The 21,886-nt window shown below is 34.1% G+C and overlaps 3 protein-coding genes across 4 annotated transcripts in view; 1 reads left to right on the forward strand and 2 right to left on the reverse strand.

Annotated features, from left to right (window-relative positions):
• Positions 1-2,582: 2,582 nt before the first annotated feature.
• The window catches only part of LOC145668396 (galactose-3-O-sulfotransferase 2-like), a 134,015-nt gene continuing 114,711 nt past the window's right edge, over positions 2,583-21,886 (forward strand). For both annotated transcript variants that reach the window (XM_081736185.1, XM_081736186.1), the window contains exons 1-2: positions 2,583-2,697; positions 4,082-4,156. In XM_081736185.1, the coding sequence (XP_081592311.1) occupies positions 2,645-2,697; positions 4,082-4,156 (128 nt within the window). In that variant the 5' untranslated portion in view covers positions 2,583-2,644. The remainder of the gene's footprint in view (positions 2,698-4,081; positions 4,157-21,886) is intronic.
• LOC145669256 (uncharacterized protein F54H12.2-like) lies at positions 6,743-10,012 on the reverse strand. Its single transcript, XM_081737576.1, has 2 exons — positions 7,663-10,012; positions 6,743-6,991 (listed from the first exon to the last, which is right to left on the reverse strand). Exon 1 carries the CDS (start codon positions 8,682-8,684, stop codon positions 7,665-7,667), a length of 1,020 nt encoding a protein of 339 aa, XP_081593702.1. The 5' UTR covers positions 8,685-10,012; the 3' UTR covers positions 6,743-6,991; positions 7,663-7,664.
• On the reverse strand, positions 8,884-21,825 carry LOC145669068 (uncharacterized). Its single transcript, XM_081737426.1, has 3 exons — positions 21,672-21,825; positions 14,182-18,086; positions 8,884-8,895 (listed from the first exon to the last, which is right to left on the reverse strand). The coding sequence occupies exons 2-3, from the start codon at positions 17,842-17,844 to the stop codon at positions 8,884-8,886; spliced, it is 3,675 nt and encodes a 1,224-aa protein (XP_081593552.1). The 5' UTR covers positions 17,845-18,086; positions 21,672-21,825.

A 21,886-nucleotide genomic window follows, 5' to 3' on the forward strand; every position in this document is an offset into this window, starting at 1 on the left:
TAAAGACACCACACTTATTTCTTCCACTCCAGGACATTCACCACATTCTTGAAGAAGACAGCTGTCATTTTCTACGGATCATACTACTAAAGGAAATAGGTCACTCATGACAGCTTCAATACAGTTTGCACCTTTGATTTGTAGCAACGCAGTAGCAGCTAACTTAAAATTTGCACAATACACACACTTCCCTCTCACGTTGCGGACTGATACACTTTAGTCGCATACTATAAAATTCCGAGTGACCCATTTTTATGCTGGGATTGTTCTGTTTAAAAATTCGGTAAATTTCTTTGGAACGCGTAAGAAAACGTTTAGATTTTTTTATAACTTTTTGTCATTTTTCGATCACTGTAATGACATCGCACTTAATTGAGACTTTGTCCGGAGCATTCCAAATCATACTGAGGTAATAGTTTAGGCCTTTTATAAATCATCAGAATTCATTGGATAGCCATTTCAAGTAAACTTAAAATTTGTGTGTTTCGTAATCGTAATTTCCTCCTCAGATTACTTCAGTTTAAGAAAACGGAGGAGTAGGGGGGGCTCATTTTACTATTTCAGAGAGCCTCTTTGTTCAAAATAATAAAAAACCAGCCAAGAAAACCTTTTATTCTTTATTTAATGAATATGAACCACAAACATCATCAAATCATTGCACTTTTATTGTTCCCAGTGTTGCTAACTGTGACATCAAAATTAGCGAAACTTCGCTAACTTTAAAAGGCTGCAGTTAATCCATGAAGCATTGGTCGAGAATGATATTTGGTGTGTTTATTATTCAGGTAAAGTTGAACCATCTGACAAAATTTCAGAATTTTAAAAAATGGTGTTTTCGAGAAAATGGCGCCCAAATATGGCGATTTTTGAAAATTTTACAATTTCTCGAATTTTTTGCGACAAAACGGTTGACCACAGAAGCGATACAAATTTTTTTTCGGAATGCGGGTAACTAGGTCTTACCAACCGTGAAAACAGAATTTTAAAATTCGAACCGGAAGTGCTCGAAAAAAATTCGCAAACTTCGACTTTTCAGGTAAATTGACGTTCATTTGTTAATTTATGTACAAAAAGATACGCATGCGCAAACCAAACTATAATAAAATATAGTTTATTTATATCCCTATGTACATACCACAACAAGAATTATAACTCTACCTGTCTCCATAGCCGAATGGTGAGGCTCCGAAATTGACCATTTTCCATGTCTTCTACAATTCATAAATTGTACTCTCCGTCTTTGATGGTCCATTACTTGGCGGGAGAATTTTTTTCGACAAAACAAAAAAATATGGGTCTCTTAAAAACATGTCTAGTTGCTATAAAAAAAGTTTCAACAATATCTGAGATGGTGATGGTACATGCTCTGCCTGAATTGAAATGGAAGGCACCTGTGGAATAATCTTTTCATAATTTGTAGATAGTATGACTTCGTTCGCAGATCGAAATGAAGAATTCGTCGAAATTTGGTGCGTGCATTGTCTACCTACCTCTAGCTGACTTACGAGAACTCCATAACATGGTTCGCTTCGACAGGCAACATGTCTTCAGCATGCACAATTCTCCTCCGTCCACTATTTCCTCTGCAGTCATCTGACACAACTGGTATCTACCCACTTGGCATAGCTCCGATGAACAGACACGATGGAAGATTCTTCTCGAACCAGTCCCGAAACTTCCTACGCACCACAGCAATGAATTCATAAACTTCCAACAAGCTGCTATCTTCCTCCTCTTCTCCAAACTCAACCGTGCTGTCATAATGCAGACTTCCAATGATAAAAGCAACAAAATCATGTTGATAATATTACACTATGCGTGTTAACATGAATTCATCACCAATACTGTGATATAACTTGCAAGGAATGTAAAACATATTAGCCAATCTCCCTGTAAATTGCCATTTATGTTAAGTGGTAACATTCAGAACAGGACTTAAGCCGATTTGACTGATTGCTTCGAATCTGGCCTCACACTAGAGTGTAATCAACTCTTGGTTGTCAATACAGAAAAGAATACATTACAATATACGATTTTCTTGACAATCCCAGTGACAGTGGCATTTGGACAAAGGAGCTTTTTCCAAGTTGAAACTGATCAAAACACAGTTGAGATCATCAATTCAGCATGAGAATTTGGACAGTTTGGAAATTTAGTTCATTGATTCTAAGATAAGCAGCAGTTTGAAATCAGGCAAAAATCTGACTTTGAAGAAAAAAAAAAAGAAAAAAAACTTATTCCAATGTAAAAAGATGAAAGAAAGAAGTTCAAGCGAGCAATATGATTCTGTATTATCTTAAAAGAAATGGATAAAAGGGAATTGTTTTAAAACTATTTTGTAGATTTGGTGATAACTAGTCTACTGCCAAAGTTATCTAAATGAAGTTTAAAATATATGTGTAAATAGTCTAAGCATATTTATAGTTAATTTGTTTCCAAGCAAGAGCCTGGACACTGTTACGTACTCGGTGTACTAATTACTTGGGTCATTAGGAAACAGGGAAATGGTAATTTCAGAACCTCAAGGTATAAATTAATGTAAATTGCTTAATCAAAAAAGCTTCTGGAATAGGTATTCTGGCCAGGGTGGTATTCTGGCTCGGATCCCGAAAGAAAAGTTCCGTCACTTGAAGGAGAAAACAACATGCGTGGAAACAAAATCGTTGGTGTGTTTGAAAGAGGACTGTTTCACTATGTGTAAGTTGTATTTTTATTAATGTATAGCAAAACCTATCACCAGTAGAATCCAATGCTTAAATTTTAGTCTTTTGTGTAATAGCATAGAGGGAAAAAAAAAGCTTTTGACACAAACTCATAGAACCTCCATAAATACTGTTAAACTAAATTAAAGAAAATCATTCTTTGAGGGGAAAATGTTATCAAAATCAATTCTATTTATAGGACTGTGAATCTTTCTCTGATAATATTTACAACCATCGATCACAACCCTCATATTTACTTCCCCCAGAGTTCACTTACCAGTAAATGCTCTATCACCGTATGCCATCAACATTACTTGACTTCTGATTGTTAATTGTACTCATATATCATCTCATGGTACTCATGTTTGTAGTGAAGTGGTCGTCTTAAAGAAAAAAATTTAGTACTTTTGTTAATGTTTTTCTTTAATGGTTCAACCGTTCCTTCAAATCTTGCGACCATCATTTAACTCATATCCCGATATTGATTTTTGCACGGCGACATCAGACGACAATACAATTTTATTATTATTATTATTATTATTATTATTATTATTATTATTATTATTATTATTATTATTATTATTATTATTATTATTATTATTATACGTATTTTCAAAACTAGATCTCTTGTCTAATTTTAAAGATCGAAAATGACCGATATTAGGGTCAAATTCACAGTTTTCGGGGTCCGCAAGTTGATCGGTGACAGTTTTGGTGCCCTTTACATCCAAAATAAAACGTTTTCTCCCCGTGCGAAGAACGGGTATTCTGCTAGTATAAATAGCTAATTAGTTGAGAAATAAAAGTACAGATGTAAATAAAGATAAAAGACAGTTACCTGTTCTGTAACAAATTCGTACAACACGGAAATTAGAAGAAGAGACGAATGTTTTGCCTATTAAATATGCACACACACACACACACACACACACACACACACATATATATATATATATATATATATATATATATATATATATATATATACGAAGTATGAAGAATGGTTTATTTTTTAAAAGCAAACTGGAAATCACTACTCATCCTCCTTATGAAGATATAGTCTTCTGACCATTATATCTACGGAATTGTCGAGTGGTCGGTGCGCTCACGAGAGTGTAAGATGCAAATAGAGCCACCAAGTAATAATAATAATAATAATAATAATAATAATAATAATAATAATAATAATAATAATAATAATAAAAAATTAAATGCGCTTTGCAATTTTAACAAATTTCAACATAATAAATCAGTTATATGAGGAGTATAACATAACACGCTGTGAGCTCAGAGTATACACATCACCAGTAAATTAGAACTGTACACTAGATACTTACAGGTTGTATATGTTTTCATTATTTTTTCTTAACTCTTCTCAGGGCAAAATGGGTACTTACAGGGGTGCACCCACGCATGGGGTTCACCGAGTCCGGCCCGTTCCAAAAAAAAAGTTCGTAAGTAAACATACATTTGTACAATTTCTTAATAAAACTATACTTATTTAGCAGAGAAATGATTGATGTACGATAAAGATTTGATCTTATATTTAATGTATGATCTCTTTTCTTATAAAAACAATCTAATTTTCTGAGAATATACGTGGCAGTAAACAACAGCATTTACATATAATCTTTTTGGACGTAGAAAGCTTTAGGTTTGACGTAGTAGATGTACCCCACTTGGCACGGCTGAGTCAGCGAAATTTGATCCTGTTTTCCTGGAATTGGTAGGCAAGTTTCGACAAGCCTTTAGTTGCTATGTTCATAGCCTTTTACGGGTAGTACAGAAGCGCGTGGGAAAATTTTGGTTTATTTGAATCCCCGTTACCCCCTACTCCTCTTTAGTTGCTATGTTCATAGCCTTTTACGGTTACCACAGAAGCCCCGTGGGAAAATGCTGGTTTGCTGTTGCTATGCTCATAGTCTTGGACACCTGCTAGATGTAGAAAACAAGATAAAACATGAATTTTCGTGTTCTTGTCGTTTATTGGTTAATAATTTGAATCCCCAAACCCCTCACCCCTCCTGCGAAGAGCGTAAGCGGAACGTATGTGCTTGTGTAGATCATTCTGTTAGCAGCTGTTGCAAAGGAAGAAACGTCAAAAATTTTAAAGATGTCATCGTCAATGAGTTTATTAGATAAGCTTAATAAGCCATCAATGGTACCCTTTACAAAAATGCGAGATTTGGAGATTGGAGTACCATTTCGTATTGTAAACTGTGAGATAATTACAACGGTATATGGTAGGAAGGCCTGTGTGACATTTGAAGGAGGTGAAAAAGTGATTTTACCTGGACGTTGTACTGAAAAATTGGAAGCAGATAATGGTGCATTATTAACGTATTTACAAAGTGGAAATGTCTGTTTAATATATAAAGGAATGAAGATTAATGTATCTGGACGTAACATGCACGATCTTGAATTTACTGAACTGGTTTACTCATCGTAAGTGTATGGTGACATGTACAAACAAGATGAAACATGAATTTTCCTCTTCGCCCCTCCTCTTCATGCATGCGCAGTCATCTGTATGCATAGTGTCGTTATTCTGTGCTGACCAGCGACTGAAGTAACATGTCTTTGAGTGCTTGTGCGTCAACTATGGATACCAAGAAAGAGTACTTGTTAAATGTTGAATATGGACTTAATTCAATGAAAACCAAATTAATTTGCATTGGACTGGATAGTGATACATTTGAACCAGTGATTCGTGTTGGCAAAGGACTTGTGTTTGGAGTGGAGTTAAATTTGGCAGAGTGGGAGAAACTTGTACATTTAACCCCATTTGTTACGGACTATTTAAATTCTCAAGTGGAAATTACATTTATAAAATCTCTTGGTCGAAAAAACGAACTGGTGGTACGAAAACTAATGGGTGAAAAATTAGTGATGTTAGAGAAGAAAGGAACACTTCATGCTCCTCGAAACACTGTGTACTTATCTTCAAGTGATTGGCTTTATTTCTTGGAAATATTACCGTGTATTGAACATGCTGTGAAAAACAGTAAAGTTTGTAGTGTTGTGCTACGTGAATATTTTGACTTGTGTACAGATACTATTCGTAATCATGTACAATTACAGTGTCTTACATGCAGAGGACTTGCCGGAATCCATACCTGTGTAGATGAACAGAGTATTATTAATGGTATGAACATCAGTTTTCCAAGTGTCTCTCTTGATAAGAACAGTGATGTGAACATTGATGGTGAACGATTAAAATTGGAAATGAAAGTATTTTGCAAACAAAAACTCATAGATTCAATAATGGCTGATTTATTTGATAGTGTATCGACACAGCCATGGTGGGGGGAAACCGAAACTCAACCTTCGGAGGGTATCAATGAAGTGAACGACTCTTCATAAAGAAGGAGAAATTGATTTGTTTTTTCATGTATACGAAACAACGTAATATCAAATGTAATAAAAATATATATATAGTGGAAAGTGAAATGTTTTATTTGTGTGTGTGTTTTGTGTTCGTTTCATACACCTCAATATGTTAGGATTTTAAAATTTTTTATAAGAAAAAATCCTAACATATTTTTTCCTCGTATATTATAAGTGATACGTATAATAATAATAATAATAATAATCATAATGAATTCAAATTCTTGAAATGAATGTTAAAATAAAAATTAGTATTTGAAATTATTATTATTATACAACTTTGTCTTAAGTATGATAAGACTTTTTTTAATTTTTAAAAAAGGAACTCAAATAATTAATATTAAAATTTTAAAAAACAAAAGTCCTATCATAATAATAATAATAATATTGAATTCACATACTTGATTTAATTTACGAAAGAATAACTGATTAAGTATTTGAATTCATTATTATTATTATGTAGTTATATGATTACATCATTGAATTAAAAATCAGTTTTAGAATCTTTTTTTTTTTAAATCACTATGAAATTCTTTAATTCAATGACTTAAAAATATGTTTTATGATATGTGTATTTAATTACATAACTGATCATAAAACATATTTATTTATTAGGAAACGGAGAAAATAAGAAATAAAACATTTGTTTTCAAAGAGAAAAAATAATACAAATTGTTTATTGCTGATGAAACTATTTACACAATTAAAATGACGGTAAGTATAGTACATTTTAAAAGAACGTTAGATTTTCTTTCCATTGTTCGTGTGATGATAACTTTACAACTGCCATATACTGTTCACTGATGATACTACTGCTGTTGATGTTGGTGATGAAACGTAGATACAAGTCAATCTGAACATTGAAGATGATGTCCATACACACGATGACGATCTTTTACTCTCTGAAATGAAAAAAATGAAAAAAAACAAACTTAAAATTTATTTTATCTATAATCATGAACAAATAATAATACATACAAACACATTATAATAAAGAAGAAGAAGAAATGGCTACCTGCAATAATATGAAAAGAAAGTAATCAAAACAAACGAAGAAGAAGAATGAAGACATGATTACCTGTAAAAGTAAATACAGCAAACGACGATCATTTTTTTCTGGAGTTGATGAGAAAGTGTAATGAAATTCATTTAAGGACTTTCCTTTAGCTTTGAAGCATAGGAAAAGATATGAATAATGCCCACATAAGGATGATTTTACACTTTGAATTTGTTTATTATTAAATGTATAAGAAGTGGAATTTCTACGTAGAAATTGAATATGATGCATTACATATGGAGGAAATCCAAATGTATCGAAGTAGTGGGCACGGCCATCAGTATGAATATATACGGAAATCCAGTGTGTGCCAAGTTTGTTCGAGGGATCTGTATTTATGATGATAGCTGCAGGTAGTGGAACATGTGCTGGTAATTCATTGGCTGCATATACGCCAACGAAATGATTGTGAAATAAAGAATTTGTTTGCAAAGCATTTAATAAATCTAGTGTAGAGGACATCATGTATAAAAATGCAGACATGTACATATATGATATGATATTTAAATAACGTACCTTTAAAAATCCATGATGATGTTCCTCTGATGATCCACTTCTAAGAGAGATTGGAATTCTCCATACACAATGCAGGAGATAGGTGCTGGTAGAGGCTTCGTAAAATGAACTTCCAGACGAACACACCCATGACGTATAAGATTCCAATGCTGCACAGCGCTGGCTTCTCCATCTTGAGTAATGTCGAAAACAAAGATAGTGTATCCTTGAGGAAAGTCAAGGCGAGGAATATTGTTGCCATGATTTGAAAAGTGAATGCCTGATCCACAGAATAAGGTATGATATGAGGAAACATAGAGGTTGTTTTCGAAAATTGGTTGTAATGGTTTTGAAGGTACAGGTTTTCCATCAATGTATAGAGAGAAGAAATTGATGTCAAAATGTTTGAAATGAAATGGATTTGAAGTTATTGTTCCTGTATAGGCATCATTTTGTGTAAACGCCACAATCACTCGAGTTGGTAATACTCCCATAAATAAATTATCTATTGTTTTTGATTGAAGATCCTTTGGAATGACGAACGACTTCATTTGTACTCTTGTGAGAGGATATTTGGCTGTTGTTGATTGTAGAAGCTTGTTATGTGCTAGTTTTATTGTAGGACTAACATTAATCTTTTTAATATGTAAAGCAGCGTCTAAAATGTTCACTTTAGCCTCAACAGACGCATCACTAGCGATGAGACAAAAGTTTGGCTTTGCAGGAATTAACTTGAGACGTAATTCTACTCCTTGGATTAAAAATTTATCTTGATTAAAAATATCACAATGAAGATGTCCAAGCATGTCGAATTTTGCACTTTTTTTTGTTAATTCATAACGTTGTTGAAATCCTTTATTACCACTAGATGTTGCATCCATATGTCCAGCAGTATCTTGAAACCAGAATGCACATTGAAGATGAGTATTTTTAGCAGAATCATCATAATTTAACAGTTTTTCAATGTATGATCGATATGGATGATTATGAGATGGAAATGAAATCAGTTTGTTATTTAAATACACTTCCACTTCACTGAACATAGAATTTAAAAAGTCATTAATAGGAGCCACAGCTTTATCACTTTCACCAAATGCCGATCCATCAGGCTTAACGATTTGAGCTTCGATGTAAAGAAGAGTATGTGGTAGATCTATGTATTCATCACTTGTTCCTGGGATGACAAACTCTATAGGAGCATTATCAGCTAGTGAACTGATTGGTTTGTATGTAACGACATGATTATCCTATATACTGGTTTGCGTTGGTTTTGTAGAAAAAATATCTAGTTCACTTTTTACACACTCGCAGGATTGATGATGTAAGAAAGCCATAATGGTGATGATTTAATCAAAGATATCGTGTGATAACTTCCTCTTCTTATAAGACTGATTTTTCTTTGTTTTCTGTGTACGTTTCCTCTTGCCCTTCTCCTTCTTCTTGCGCTTGATGATGTGTAATGGTGAAGGGTTAAAGATGGAATGATGTGTAATTCTTCTTTTCCTTCGTTGATATCCAGATCCTAGCATAGATTTCAGTTTATTTTTTGCTCTGTCTTGCAAGACGGATCTCGCTTCACCCATTCGTTGATGAAAGGATTCGTTAATAGGTTGATTGTCGATGATGACATCAGTAATAACGTTTGCTCCAGATTTTAATAATTCCTTTCCTACTGTTTTAGCTCCTTGTTTTACTAGTGGCATGACAGAACGAAATAATCCTCCAAGGAAACTTCCAATACCATGTCCAACTTGATAAGGGGAGCCAACATAAACGTTTCCAGTTCCAGAAAGAGCTTGTTTTTGATAATATTGTAAATATGGATTATTCATATTTGTCGATGTTGACGCACTGGTCGAAAATGTAGTTTAACGCATACAGTTCCGAAAGTGAATGCCAGTGGAGAGCCTGTACTATCTCTTATATCTATTTTGATGTGTTCAAAATGCATCTTCTCTATAGGCACATAATGTGGAGGATTAAAAATTTCTATAACACTACTTCCAAATGTATGATTCACAGGATTCATATTTATGATACGTAATAATGGTGCTACTGTATCTCCAACAAATACAGATTGAATTATATCACAATACACATACATTGTAGATGGAAGTCCTAAACGTAAATTTGGAATGCTTTGACCTTGTTGCATATCCTTCAAATCAACGCTTGGATCAAACCCCAACATCGCACTAACACTTGGTGATAATGCAACGTCTACATCTATGTCTTTATGAAGACGTCGTATAAAACAGGTATTACTCTCACGAGTATAAGAAATATGTAAATTTGTGAATCTGTTGTACGTATTTATTATCTTTATCAATTCTGATATGTCAGTGTAATAACGTACAGGAATAGTTATAAATTTCCATTCATCACTTTTTGCAGGTTTGTAAAAAATTTTATTATTTTCGTCATTAATATTTAATATTGAATGAGGATAATGAATTTCAACAATAGCCACTTCCCACTTTTCATGGAATTCCATTCTTTGATGAAGTTTCGTAGTGTATGATGTTAAGGTGTTGTCAGGAAAATATTCCATAGAACTATTACTGGGAAGCGTAACGTAAAAATCTCCATCAGGTTCCATTGTACTTCTCGATCTTCTTTACGGATGATGCAGGTATCCAGGAATCGAAAGAAGAAGGATATCCTTTCCAATGAACAAGATATTCTTTTCTGCTGCCTTTTCTTCTTGTACGTATGATTTTATCTATGTAAAATGTCTTTGATAACGTCACAGGTTGTAATTCCTCTCTGTAAAATAATCCATCCAGTGGTTCCTTGTTTAAATCTTCAATTTCATAAACAGGTGGATCTCTTGGTATTATCTTCTTCACTTTAAATATTTCCCAAGTCCAATTTTGCATATATCCTTTATCAAATGTACGTTTAGTTTTACTAATTCGTACTGTATCACCAATCTTAAGATGTTTTGAGAAATTTGGATTCTTCTTCTTCTTCTTCTTCTTTATTTTATTATCATATTGATTATGCCATACTTGTAATAGGTTATTTTGAGAAACATTTGCAGGTGACATCTTTATACTTGAATGATAACCTTCATTGTATGATTTCACAAGAAGAGGTAATACATTTAAATAATTATACGTTTGATACTTTGTAAAATACTTCCACATTTTTTCTTTTAGAGTTCTGTTAAAACGTTCTACAATACTAGCTTTTATATCAGGATTTTTAGTTGTAATATGTTTTATTTTATTGTCCTCTAAGTACTTCTGTATTGTTTTATTAGTAAACTCACTTCCTTTATCTGTTCGGAATGTAATTGGTTTTCTGTCTTTGAACACAAGTTTCAATGCTTTTAAGACATCATTTGTACTTTTAGATTTTAATGGCACAGCCCATGCATATCGACTGAACACATCTATCACTGTAAGAATATAACGATATCCATCATTAAATTTATGAAGAGATTGAAGATCATTAATATCACTTTCCCACTCATCATCAATGTTATTCACTACATAGAAATCTCTTTTAAAACGACGACGTACAGGTTTGTGTAACGTATATGTTGTTTGTTGCAGTAACCATCTTCTTATACAATGTATAGGAATTTTCTTCTTTGTAGCTATCCACAATTTTTTAACAGTTGAAAACGAGGCAGGATGTGAAGGGTTGTAGTAAATCTTGCTTAACTGTTTGTTTACGGTTTCCACCTTGACCATACTGGACGTTTACAGGCACGTTTCCTTTTCCTTATAGGAGATATTACTTTTTCCTTTTCTTCTTCTTCTTCTTCTGCTTCTTCGTCGTCTTCTGGAAACGATTTCAGAGGTATTTTTTCCCTTGACGATGATGCTGTTGGCGATGCTTTAGTTCGTCGTAAAATATATGACAAACGTTTTGGATTTCCAATAAGTTCTTGAGGTGTGTTATTAGAAGATAAATAATTACAAAATTTCTCCCATCCCGGTGGATTTGTGTGTTTCCTGGGTCGCGACACATCAGAAATTAAATCTACAATGTGAGATCCTTCTAGTTTATCACCTCTGATGTAAACAGTTCCTTTATTATCCCACGTGATATTATCATCATGTTTCATTCTATGTAGTAGTAATTCAGCTCTTTTACGAAACATTTTGGGTATGGATAATAATATTTCTTCTTCTACTTCAGGCTTCTCTGATTTAGTTGACGTAATTGAAAGTGTCACAGGTTCTTCTTGTTTTCGTATTAAATGTAAATATTTTTGAAGAATATTGTTATACTGATTCCACTTTTCTTCATCACTAAGCGATGATAACTGTAAAATCTCTTGCATTTCTTGATCCAAATTAGATTCACGTTTCTCCAGGGCTGATGATGATGATGATGTTGGTGTTTGTATACGATTCAGAACTTCAGGTGGAACTAAAATCATCTTCTTTGCGTGTTCCATTGTACTAACGGAATAGTAAACTTGATAATGCACCAGTTAAAATAGGAGCTAATAATGCCGGTAGGAATCCACCCTGCTGCTGTACTAATAAATGCTTCTTCTTCTTTTGGATGGAGTTTCCTTTCTTCACAAGATATCGAAGCGTCCTCTTGTATCGCTTTAATCTTGCTTTCTGTGTCTTTGTAAGAGGTACATTCCCTTTTAACACATTATAACAACATTCGCAAATACTTCGAATCACTGAAGAGTCTGCATTGGCCAATATAGCTTTACGTAATTTAGGATTTGCTTTGCTCAGCGTACGAAGAAGATCTCCGTGTTTTACTCTTGGAGACATATTGTCAGAATGAAGAAACACAGTTTAAAACAAACATTATAAACACATCTTCTTCTTCTATTTCGATGGAACATAAACGTAATGATAAATATCATCAGGAAAGATATTTCTTTGAAAACGAAGTTCATCTGGCGTATCCTGTTTTAAATCAATAAAGAAATATCCATATGGTAACTTTGTTGCGTCGTTGAAACTTTCTTGAAGAAATTTTGGATTCTCAGGAGTTAATTGATAACTCAAATGTTTAATTTGTGATTTATCTCTTGGATTTTTAAATAATACGAGATAAGAACAATTCAAACTCATATCTCTGCTTCCTTTTCCCTGATGAAATATGTTTTGTGTAATAAATAGTACACTAAGATTTCTATGATGAGAACCCTTTGTAAAGAAATCAACTATATTGCGGTTCACTTCACACATTTGATCATCAATAATAATAAGGTGTGGTCCAGTTTCAGGTAAAAAGTCTTTTGTTTGAGGTAATCCTTCAATAAATTGTACTTTTGTCGAAATTTCTCTGTATGCATTTTGCCATTCTGCATAGTACCAATAAATATGACGAAACGATGTATTAACCATACGTGGTAAATTGGACAGGAAACGTATTACAAAGGAAGTTTTTCCACATCCACTTGGTCCGGCAACAATACATGAAAAGGGATGTTTCCACGTCGTGTCCATGTTAAAGAGTATGATCATTCTTTCTTCATACGTATATTTATAAAGGGCCTTATTACATTTCTCTTCTTCTTTTGTTGGAAGTAGTGTAGCCGTATGGAAGAGTATCATATGAATTTGGTATTCTACGTCGTTTAATATAATTTATCTTATAAATTTTTGTTTCGGGCATGCTGACGATAGTATGGTCTTTCCTGCGGCAAATTTTTTTCTCATTGGTAATTTTTACTTCCGTGGGACGAGATTCTTCCTCTTCTTCTGCATCCTCTTCATTATCTACTATCATTTTCTTCATTACATCAAAATTTAGGTGTTTTGAAGATTCATAGTTTAATGAAAAGCCCCGTATCTTGCACACTTGAAACTCCTTCTTCGTGCTGGGATCAAAAATACGTAAGCTGTAATTCTTCGGGCCCGCCGATACATATTCTGAAATATAGGCTTCTTTACCATATTCGAGGACTTCATTTGTTAAATCGCCTAAAAAGTCACCAGTTGGAATTGTACTTTCACCAGGTTTTTGCGTATAAATGACGGAATCAGTATCAAAATATAATACTCTTTCTTGTAGCTGATCTAAATATTTGTACAATTCTAATCTTGCTTGTGCTGTTGTGTATGCGGCTATGACAACATTTACTGTTGGTAGTGAAACAGGAACGTCATCGGTGTATTGCCAATATACATATAACATGTCATCATTTACTGGGAATATTTGATGAACATCTATATCATGAGATGTTAATTTTTCATATAATTCCTTGGGTTCATTAATAATGCTGACATGACCCATGTTCTCACGTTGACCAAATTTTCCCCAAAATGAATTTAGCATTAATTTAGCTAAACTTCTAAGTGCTGGATTATGTTTAATTTTGTTCTCATCTAGACGTATTCCTTCCTTTTCATAAAATTGCTGAATGTACTTCTTCTTTAATTCATCTGTTTCACACCATGCTGGCCATCCACTTGCTTCTGTTTTTGCTTTCAGGAAGGTGTTTATGTATTCTGCAAATAAGCCACCACTTTTTGTTTTTTCATCATATTGAACAACGTCATATGCCCATATTTCATGAATATCTATTATTTTGTATCCTTTTTCTAATGCCTTTCTTACTTCATCTGCTACCCATGTTCCATGTAGCACTCGGTCTTCATCGTTGTGATTACAAGGTGCTTGGTTTAATTCATCACAACATGTACGGCAGAGTGGAAACATCAATCTATCATTTGATTTATAAGGGAGTACAGGATGAAACAGTTGTTTTGGAGGCAAAATACTGAGCTTAACTAATCCTTCTACTTCTTCAATGGTGGGGATATTTGAATCTCCAGGCAGGTAGATAGTAGGATGACGAATTGGAAACTTCTTAGTCTTAGAGATAAATGGGTACAATGAAATAACATCTTTGTATTTTATGGTCTCTCCTTCAGATTCTTGTGCTTTATGATACAAACGTATGGCATTCACACGTCCTCCATAAAAAGCGTCACGAGGTTTTAATGGTGTTTTCTTTGTATACGGATGATTACTAACATACTTCTTCATCTCTTCATTTCCTGCCAATTGTTTTTTAAATTCACAACCCCATATTTCATGCACTTCACACCCAAAATCTTTTAATTTTTGGATTTTCTTCTTTGTTGCTTCATATCGAAATTCCATGGTATCTGTAGCATTGTTATAGATGGGTTTATCTCTGTCGTTAGGGTAGCAGTAGATACAACCATGTGTGAAATCGCCTTCATACTCCCAAACGTGTATTCTTCCTGTGTTGGGATCTGTCCATACACCATCTACTTTCATTGAGGCTATTCGTTTTTCCTTACTACGTGCAGCATTGGTAATTTGGATGTTTCTGGTTTTTTCTTCCCAAGCTATCCATTGTACTGCTTCAACTGATTGTACATCTCTCCATCGATATCCGTTCTTTGGTATGATACCAATTGTATTTTCCTTTAAGAAATTTCTACGATATACCAAATTACATGCACTGGCAATTGTAATACATTCAAGTAAGGGATTGACATTAGTTTCAGATTCAAATGTATTCATAAATGAAATACAGGCTTGACGTAATACCTCGACATCCTGTACACAATACTTGATGAGTTCTTCTTTCATTTTAAAGGTGTCGTTTTGATGTTCGGTATACCATTGGAGAAACTTGCGTCTTTCGTCTACTTTCATAGTATCTGCTCCATAATATTTAATGTCTGGAAGCGGCCCTTCATAGGTTTGGTTCTCACGTCGATTAAAGAAGTGTGGGAAATATCCTTTGCACGATTGAAGACCAAATGCACCACTTAATTTACTTAAGGGCATAGGAAGAAAGCTTAGTGAATCGATGAAGGTTACGTTTCCTATTTTAAGAGAGAGAATTTTTGCTCCATTCATGATTACTTCTGGAGTCCAATTCATCTTCTCAACCATGGTCTTAATGATGAAATGTGCGTCATATCCCTTTGAGTTATGGGCAACACAGGTTACTGATTTAATGTTTGGTCGACGTTGTTGAAGATGTTTTAGAAAATCTTCTATTACATTTTCTCCGTCAAAAATATTTTCTCGCTTTCCACAAATGACACAATCATTCTTGATGTTGTTATCTTCATAACATTGGTAACATACATGTTGACTAACCAAGACATTAGGTATGTGTTCATATATGTTTGCGCCCTCCTCTTCTATTTTCGTATCTTGTGTGCATTCAATATCATAAAACAGAATCATAGCTTTCTTCTCCACGATGATTTTTTCATTGGCTTTTTTCGATTTTCTTCTTTCATTCACTTTCATGTAACATTCATGATTGGGTGGTACTATAGCATAGCAAATGTTGCAATAAGTTTCTCCACATACGTGAGAACCTTTCTCTTTTACTACATAAATTTTCAAACACTGGGCACAACATTTCACAATGGAACATAAAGGCTTTCCATTTTGATACGGCGCTGACTTGTGATAGTCATAGCATGACTGGCCATAAAATTCTCGATTACAATCATTGCAAGTAATATGGGTTTCTTTAAAGTCACATGGTGGCTTCTGATGACAACGAAAACATACAGCTGTACAATGTTTCAAATGTGCATGCTTCTTTTCATATTTCTTATGACAGCTTTCGCAATAAAACTTACAGCTAAAACATGCTGTCAAGCTTTCAATGACGTTGTAGTGGTTATTTATGAACAGTAAATTTAAAGCAGTTCTCTCGTTATCACTTGGTGGAGCTTCAAACATAACATCACTTCCTGAAAAGCCCCTATACACTGTAATTTTATAATCCTTTAAATATTCCTGAAATTTACGAATTTCAGGAATTCCACCACCATGACTAAGATCTACATTGGCAGCTTCACACAGATCTTCTGCTTCTTTTTCTATGATATATTTACTTTGATGATTTACATATCTATTATATTCAGTTTGATTTCTTCCCTTGTATTTTTTCAGTCCTATGGCAACGACGATTGCATACGCTAAACATCTTGTACCTGTGTTCTTAATTGTGATAATACCACGTTTTGCCTTTACATAATCGTCGGTATTCATAACATGTTGTTTCAAACGACCTTGGCCTCTTGGCATGCGCACATGATGGAAATTCACGATGCAATCTTCATTTATAAGAAAAGCCGCATTACTTTGCAGTACTTTCTCATAACTTATCCATAGAACTTCTGCTGAGAGATTTCTTGCTTCTCTGAATGACAACCAAAAAGGGCGGTGTCCTTCTCTCTCATTTGTAATTGTTATTCCTACGTAATCATGCTGGTCCACATTACGTAGCAAATAATCTATTAGTGCCCGTAGACTTGCTTCAATTGCCGTAAAAGGGTTTTCATCTGCACGTACGGGGGCTAGACGGAATCGTAGCATTCTACCCTCCATATTGTATCTTCTGTATTGTCTTCTTCGTTCTTCTATTATATGAAATCTATTGTGTCCATCATTACGGTTGTTATTTCCGAATCCTACTTGTATATTTGAATTTCGTTGTGCTTGAAATACGGCTAGCAATTCGTCCATTCTTTTTTCTATGTCGTCTAAATCGACTTCCATTTCTTCGTGTTCTACACTAGCCTCTGCTAATATTTCCATAATTGAGGGATATATTACTTCTTCTTCTTCTTTTCTGGGGTCGGGAAACAAATTGTTAATCCAATTTTCTAGTTCATTCGTGTAAAACTTATCATCTTCTTCTTCTATCTTCATCTCTTCCTTATTGTAATCCTCTCCTATTATTTGGGAAAACGTGAGATTTAGCAGCTCTTCTTCATTTCTCCTTTCTTCGACGTCTTCTTCTGTTCCTTCTTTTAACCACTTTATAATTTCTTTAATACGGCCTGATGCTTCTTCTGTTATCGTTCTATTGCTAGCACTGTTCAATATTTGTAATAGTTCTTCTTCATCATATTCTTCTTCTTTTTCTACTGGAATTTGAATTTCAATAGTTTCTCTTTCTTCTTCTTCTTCTTCTGTTGCTGCTTCTTCTATTCTTTCTTCTATTTTCATTTGTTCTTCTCCGGCTTCTTCTTCTTGCATTTTTTCATGATGATCTATTTCCATTTCTTCTTTTCCGTCTTCTTCTTCTTCTTCTTCTTGCATTTCTTCTTCTTCTTCTTCTTCTATCCCGATTATGGCATTTATTTCACTTAAAAGAACTTGCGTTTCGTTATTTACGCCCACTACCTCTTCTTCTTCTTCAATGTCATTAATGAAGACCGTAATCTCCTTCAGTAAATCTTGCGTACTCTCTTTTGCCATTTTTCTTCCTCAGATGTATATATACGTAATGCAATATATGTAAATGGTATATGTAATAGTATATGAATATGATATATAATAGGATATATATGTATATAAATATTTTGAAAGGGTATATAAGCGTTTAAAAGAATATACGAGTAAGTAAAATGTGATATATATAAGTAATTAAAAAGGAATAATAATAATAATATCAACGGGAATAGGGAAAAGGATTACACTTATCTTTATTTGTATGCAACCTAAAATAAAAAAGAAATGAATTTTGTTACTTATAAATTAATATATATTAGATATATAAATATATACTATATAAGACAGAACTTTATGATGTCAATGAAATAATCTCTCATCATACCTTTTAAATATTTTTAACTTTTCTTCCTATTCCATGGGATGAAGAGTGAAACAAATGTATGCTCACAATCTCTTTCAAATGTATTGACTAATGAAGATATGTAGATTACACGGCCTTTTATACTTATTCTGTTTTAGAATTTTATCGTTAATTTTAGTGAACGCGAAATCCGTATTTCCTCCTCCTCCTCCTCTCTACACGTCTTTCTTTTATACTGTCATTAATTTTAGCGACCACAAATTCAATGCTATCTTCTTTACAACTTAACGAAAAGATGCTATTGACTTTCCCCGGAAAACCGTTCCTACATGTGTCTTATTCATATGCTCCCCTTAACGTGTGAATGAGGGATGGAAGACATTTTAAACTAAAAGATTTCATCTCTTTTTCTTACGTGATACAGCGTTCATCTTTAGTGCACGGGAAGTCACAGATTGGAATCCTGTCACGATATGGAATCAACACTAGGAAAACTATGGAATCCATACTAATATTGTTTATTTTATATTATTTTTTACGTGTAAGAATACCACCCCCGTGAGCCCACAACTTTTTACCCCTTAGATGTCATGTTACTGATTTCAAAGTGACTTTATTGAATACAACACCTTCGAAAACTATAGAATCGATACTAATGTTGTTTATTTTACGTGTATGAATATCACCCCCGGGAGCTCAACACTTTTTACCCCTTAGATGTCACGTTACTGATTTCAAAGTGTCTTTATTGAATACAACATCTTCGAAAACTATGGAATCGAAACTAATACTGTTTATTTTAAATTATTTTTACGTGTATGAATATCACCCCCCGTGAGCTCATCACTTTTTTTACCCCTTAGATGTCATGTTACTATTTTCAAAGTGTCTTTATTGAATACAACACCTTCGAAAACTATGGAATCGGTACTAATATTGTTTATTTTAAAATATTTTACGTGTATGAATATTACCCCCCGTGAGCTCACCACTTTTTTTTTTACCCCTTAGATGTCATGTTACTATTTTCAAAGTGTCTTTATTGAATACAGCACCTTCGAAAACTATGGAATCGGTACTAATATTGTTTATTTTAAAATATTTTACGTGTATGAATATTACCCCCAGGGAGCCCCTCGACAAGTAAACTTTATGTTAGATAATATTATTACATGAGTACTGTACTTTGAACTAAGGGGAATCGATGAATCAGTGGTAAAGCGTTCACTTGTGATGCGATAGGGGACCTTGGTGATTTAGTGTCCACGTCTCATATAGCCTCGATGCTGAAAGGGACGCTATGACAATATAGATTAAAGTATTTTACAAGTACTTATTGTCTTTTCGAGTGCAAAATAATACGCGTTCAATACTACACAGAGGTTTGTAGTGTTTGAGCCCCGTCGCCCAAAGCTTGGACCTCTCCCAACAAAAAATTTCTTAATGCACGCCTGTGTACATAGCTAGTATACGAATTCTATGACGGGATTCTGAGCATTTTACAAGAAATTGATGATAATAATAGGGAATATTTTAACTACTTTCGTCCTTTTAAAGTAATATCACATACAGCTTAGACTATAATATGGAGAAAACTGTATAAAGTTCAACTTCCTAGATCCACTTAAAGAAATGAAGAAATGTTCTCTTATTTGAGAATAGTCAATTGTTTTAACTTGAAGATTTGTGCCCCATGATGAAATCGTGGGGTTCTGTGGATCAGTGGTAAAGCGTTCACCTTCTGTGATTGGGGTCTCTGGTTCAATCCTAACTTTCGTCGTGTGAACTTTGTGATGCATATAGCCTCGCTGCTGAACGGAACGTTAAACTCAAAAATCAATCAACATCATGTGTACATGAGTATCGACATCCGAGATGTATAAGCAACACTAGTTTTGTCAAGTTTTAGATCTCAAACACTGTTTTAATATTACCTAAAACACACACACACACATACATATTTTCGCTTCGTGTTGTCTGAAACCATGACCTAAGATAATGTTGACGCGACAGCTGGAGAACAACATTGAAATACAAAACATGTTCTGTTATCTTATTTTTCTGCTCTTTGCAAGTAGACATTGCAGATACAGAAACTCTCTCTCAGTTCGTTGACTTGTGTATGTGTATTTAACGTTAGATTTCACTCTTATTAACATTAGAAAATTATGAAATTAACTTCAGTGCCTCAGTGGTAGAGTGTTCACCTCTGGTGCATGAGGTACCGTGTTCAAATCACGTCTTTTTTTTTCTATATACTTGTCATTAATTTTAGCGACCACAAATTCCCTGCTTCCTTTACAACTTAACGAAAAGATGCTATTCACTGTCCCCGGAAAACCGTCCTTATCATTTCATTTTTACGTTCCAGAGGGCACGGTGGCTCAGTGGTAGAGCGTTCACCTCAAGTGCTTGGGTCCCTGATTCGATCCCAGTTCGTGCCCTATGAACTTTGTGGTGGACAAACATCATATGCGTGGATTTCCCTTCGGAGTTCATCAGTTTCCTTCCACTTTCTTCATTACATCATTTCATTCATTTTTTCATTATCACCTCATCTTCATTAGCCTAGTAGACGTAACCGTAGGACGTAAAACTCGATGGACAAACACCGTGTACGTGAATTTAATGCAACATTTCATTCATTCATTTCTCATCACCACCGTCCAGGCGGGAGCTCATGTGATTCGGATTCCACGTTAATCAGTAGGTCCACGTCTCATATAGCCTCGCTGCTGAAAGGGACGCTAAACTAAAATCAACTCAACTCAACAATTCATCATCACCGCCTGCATTAGCATAGTCGTCATAACTTTAAGACGTAAAACTTAGTGGTTCAGATTCCACGATAATCAGTAGGTCCACGTCTCATATAGCCTTGCTGTTGAAAGGGACGCTGAACTAAAATCAACTCAACTCATCACCATCGCCTCCATTAGCATAGCCGACATAGAAAGACAGACAGACCTTGTTGGTTTTATTGTTGGACGTAAAACTCTTCATTGTTTAAAAGATTTTCATTTACAGACAGAAAGACAGACGTATACATCATATTATCAAAATTAAAATACCAAGTCTACAGACACTTCTTGCGTCAATTGCAATGCGAGCCAGAAAACATTCAAGAATTCCATCTTATCATTTTTCTTAGAAGCATCATAGAAATTCACTTATGTGTTTTTAACTAGGGCAGTCTTGTTATCTCGTTGTAGTACGTATCATCAAAACATTTGACAATGGCATCTTATCTGCTGCTCTTGAAACTAAGCCATTTTAAGATGTAGTTCAATGTACTAACAAAACAGAGGAAGAAAGAGACTAGCAAAACAGACATTCACATATATGTCGTCAACTGCTATCTAATTGCAATGTACGTCAGAAAACATTCAAGAATTTCATCTTATCTTAAATGAAAACCTAACATATTGTTTTATTCTTTCAGGAATAATCATAGACCGTAATATTTTTAATAATATATTTTTTTACTTACCTATTTTAATAAGTCTGATGATAACACTTATTCTCAGCTTTAGGCATCCAACGGATCAACCACGTACAAAGACACATACACACTCACTCACTATTACAAATATGAAGTGAAAGTTTTTACGTGGAAGAGGATCGACACACACTTTACTCTTCTAACTCTGAATCACAAATGTTCTCTGTATACACATACATACACACACACACACACACACACAC

The sequence above is a fragment of the Thermobia domestica genome, chromosome 13 (genome assembly GCF_964235325.1).
Source record: "Thermobia domestica chromosome 13, izTheDome1.hap1.1, whole genome shotgun sequence".
In the NCBI taxonomy this organism is placed as follows: Eukaryota; Metazoa; Arthropoda; class Insecta; order Zygentoma; family Lepismatidae; genus Thermobia; species Thermobia domestica.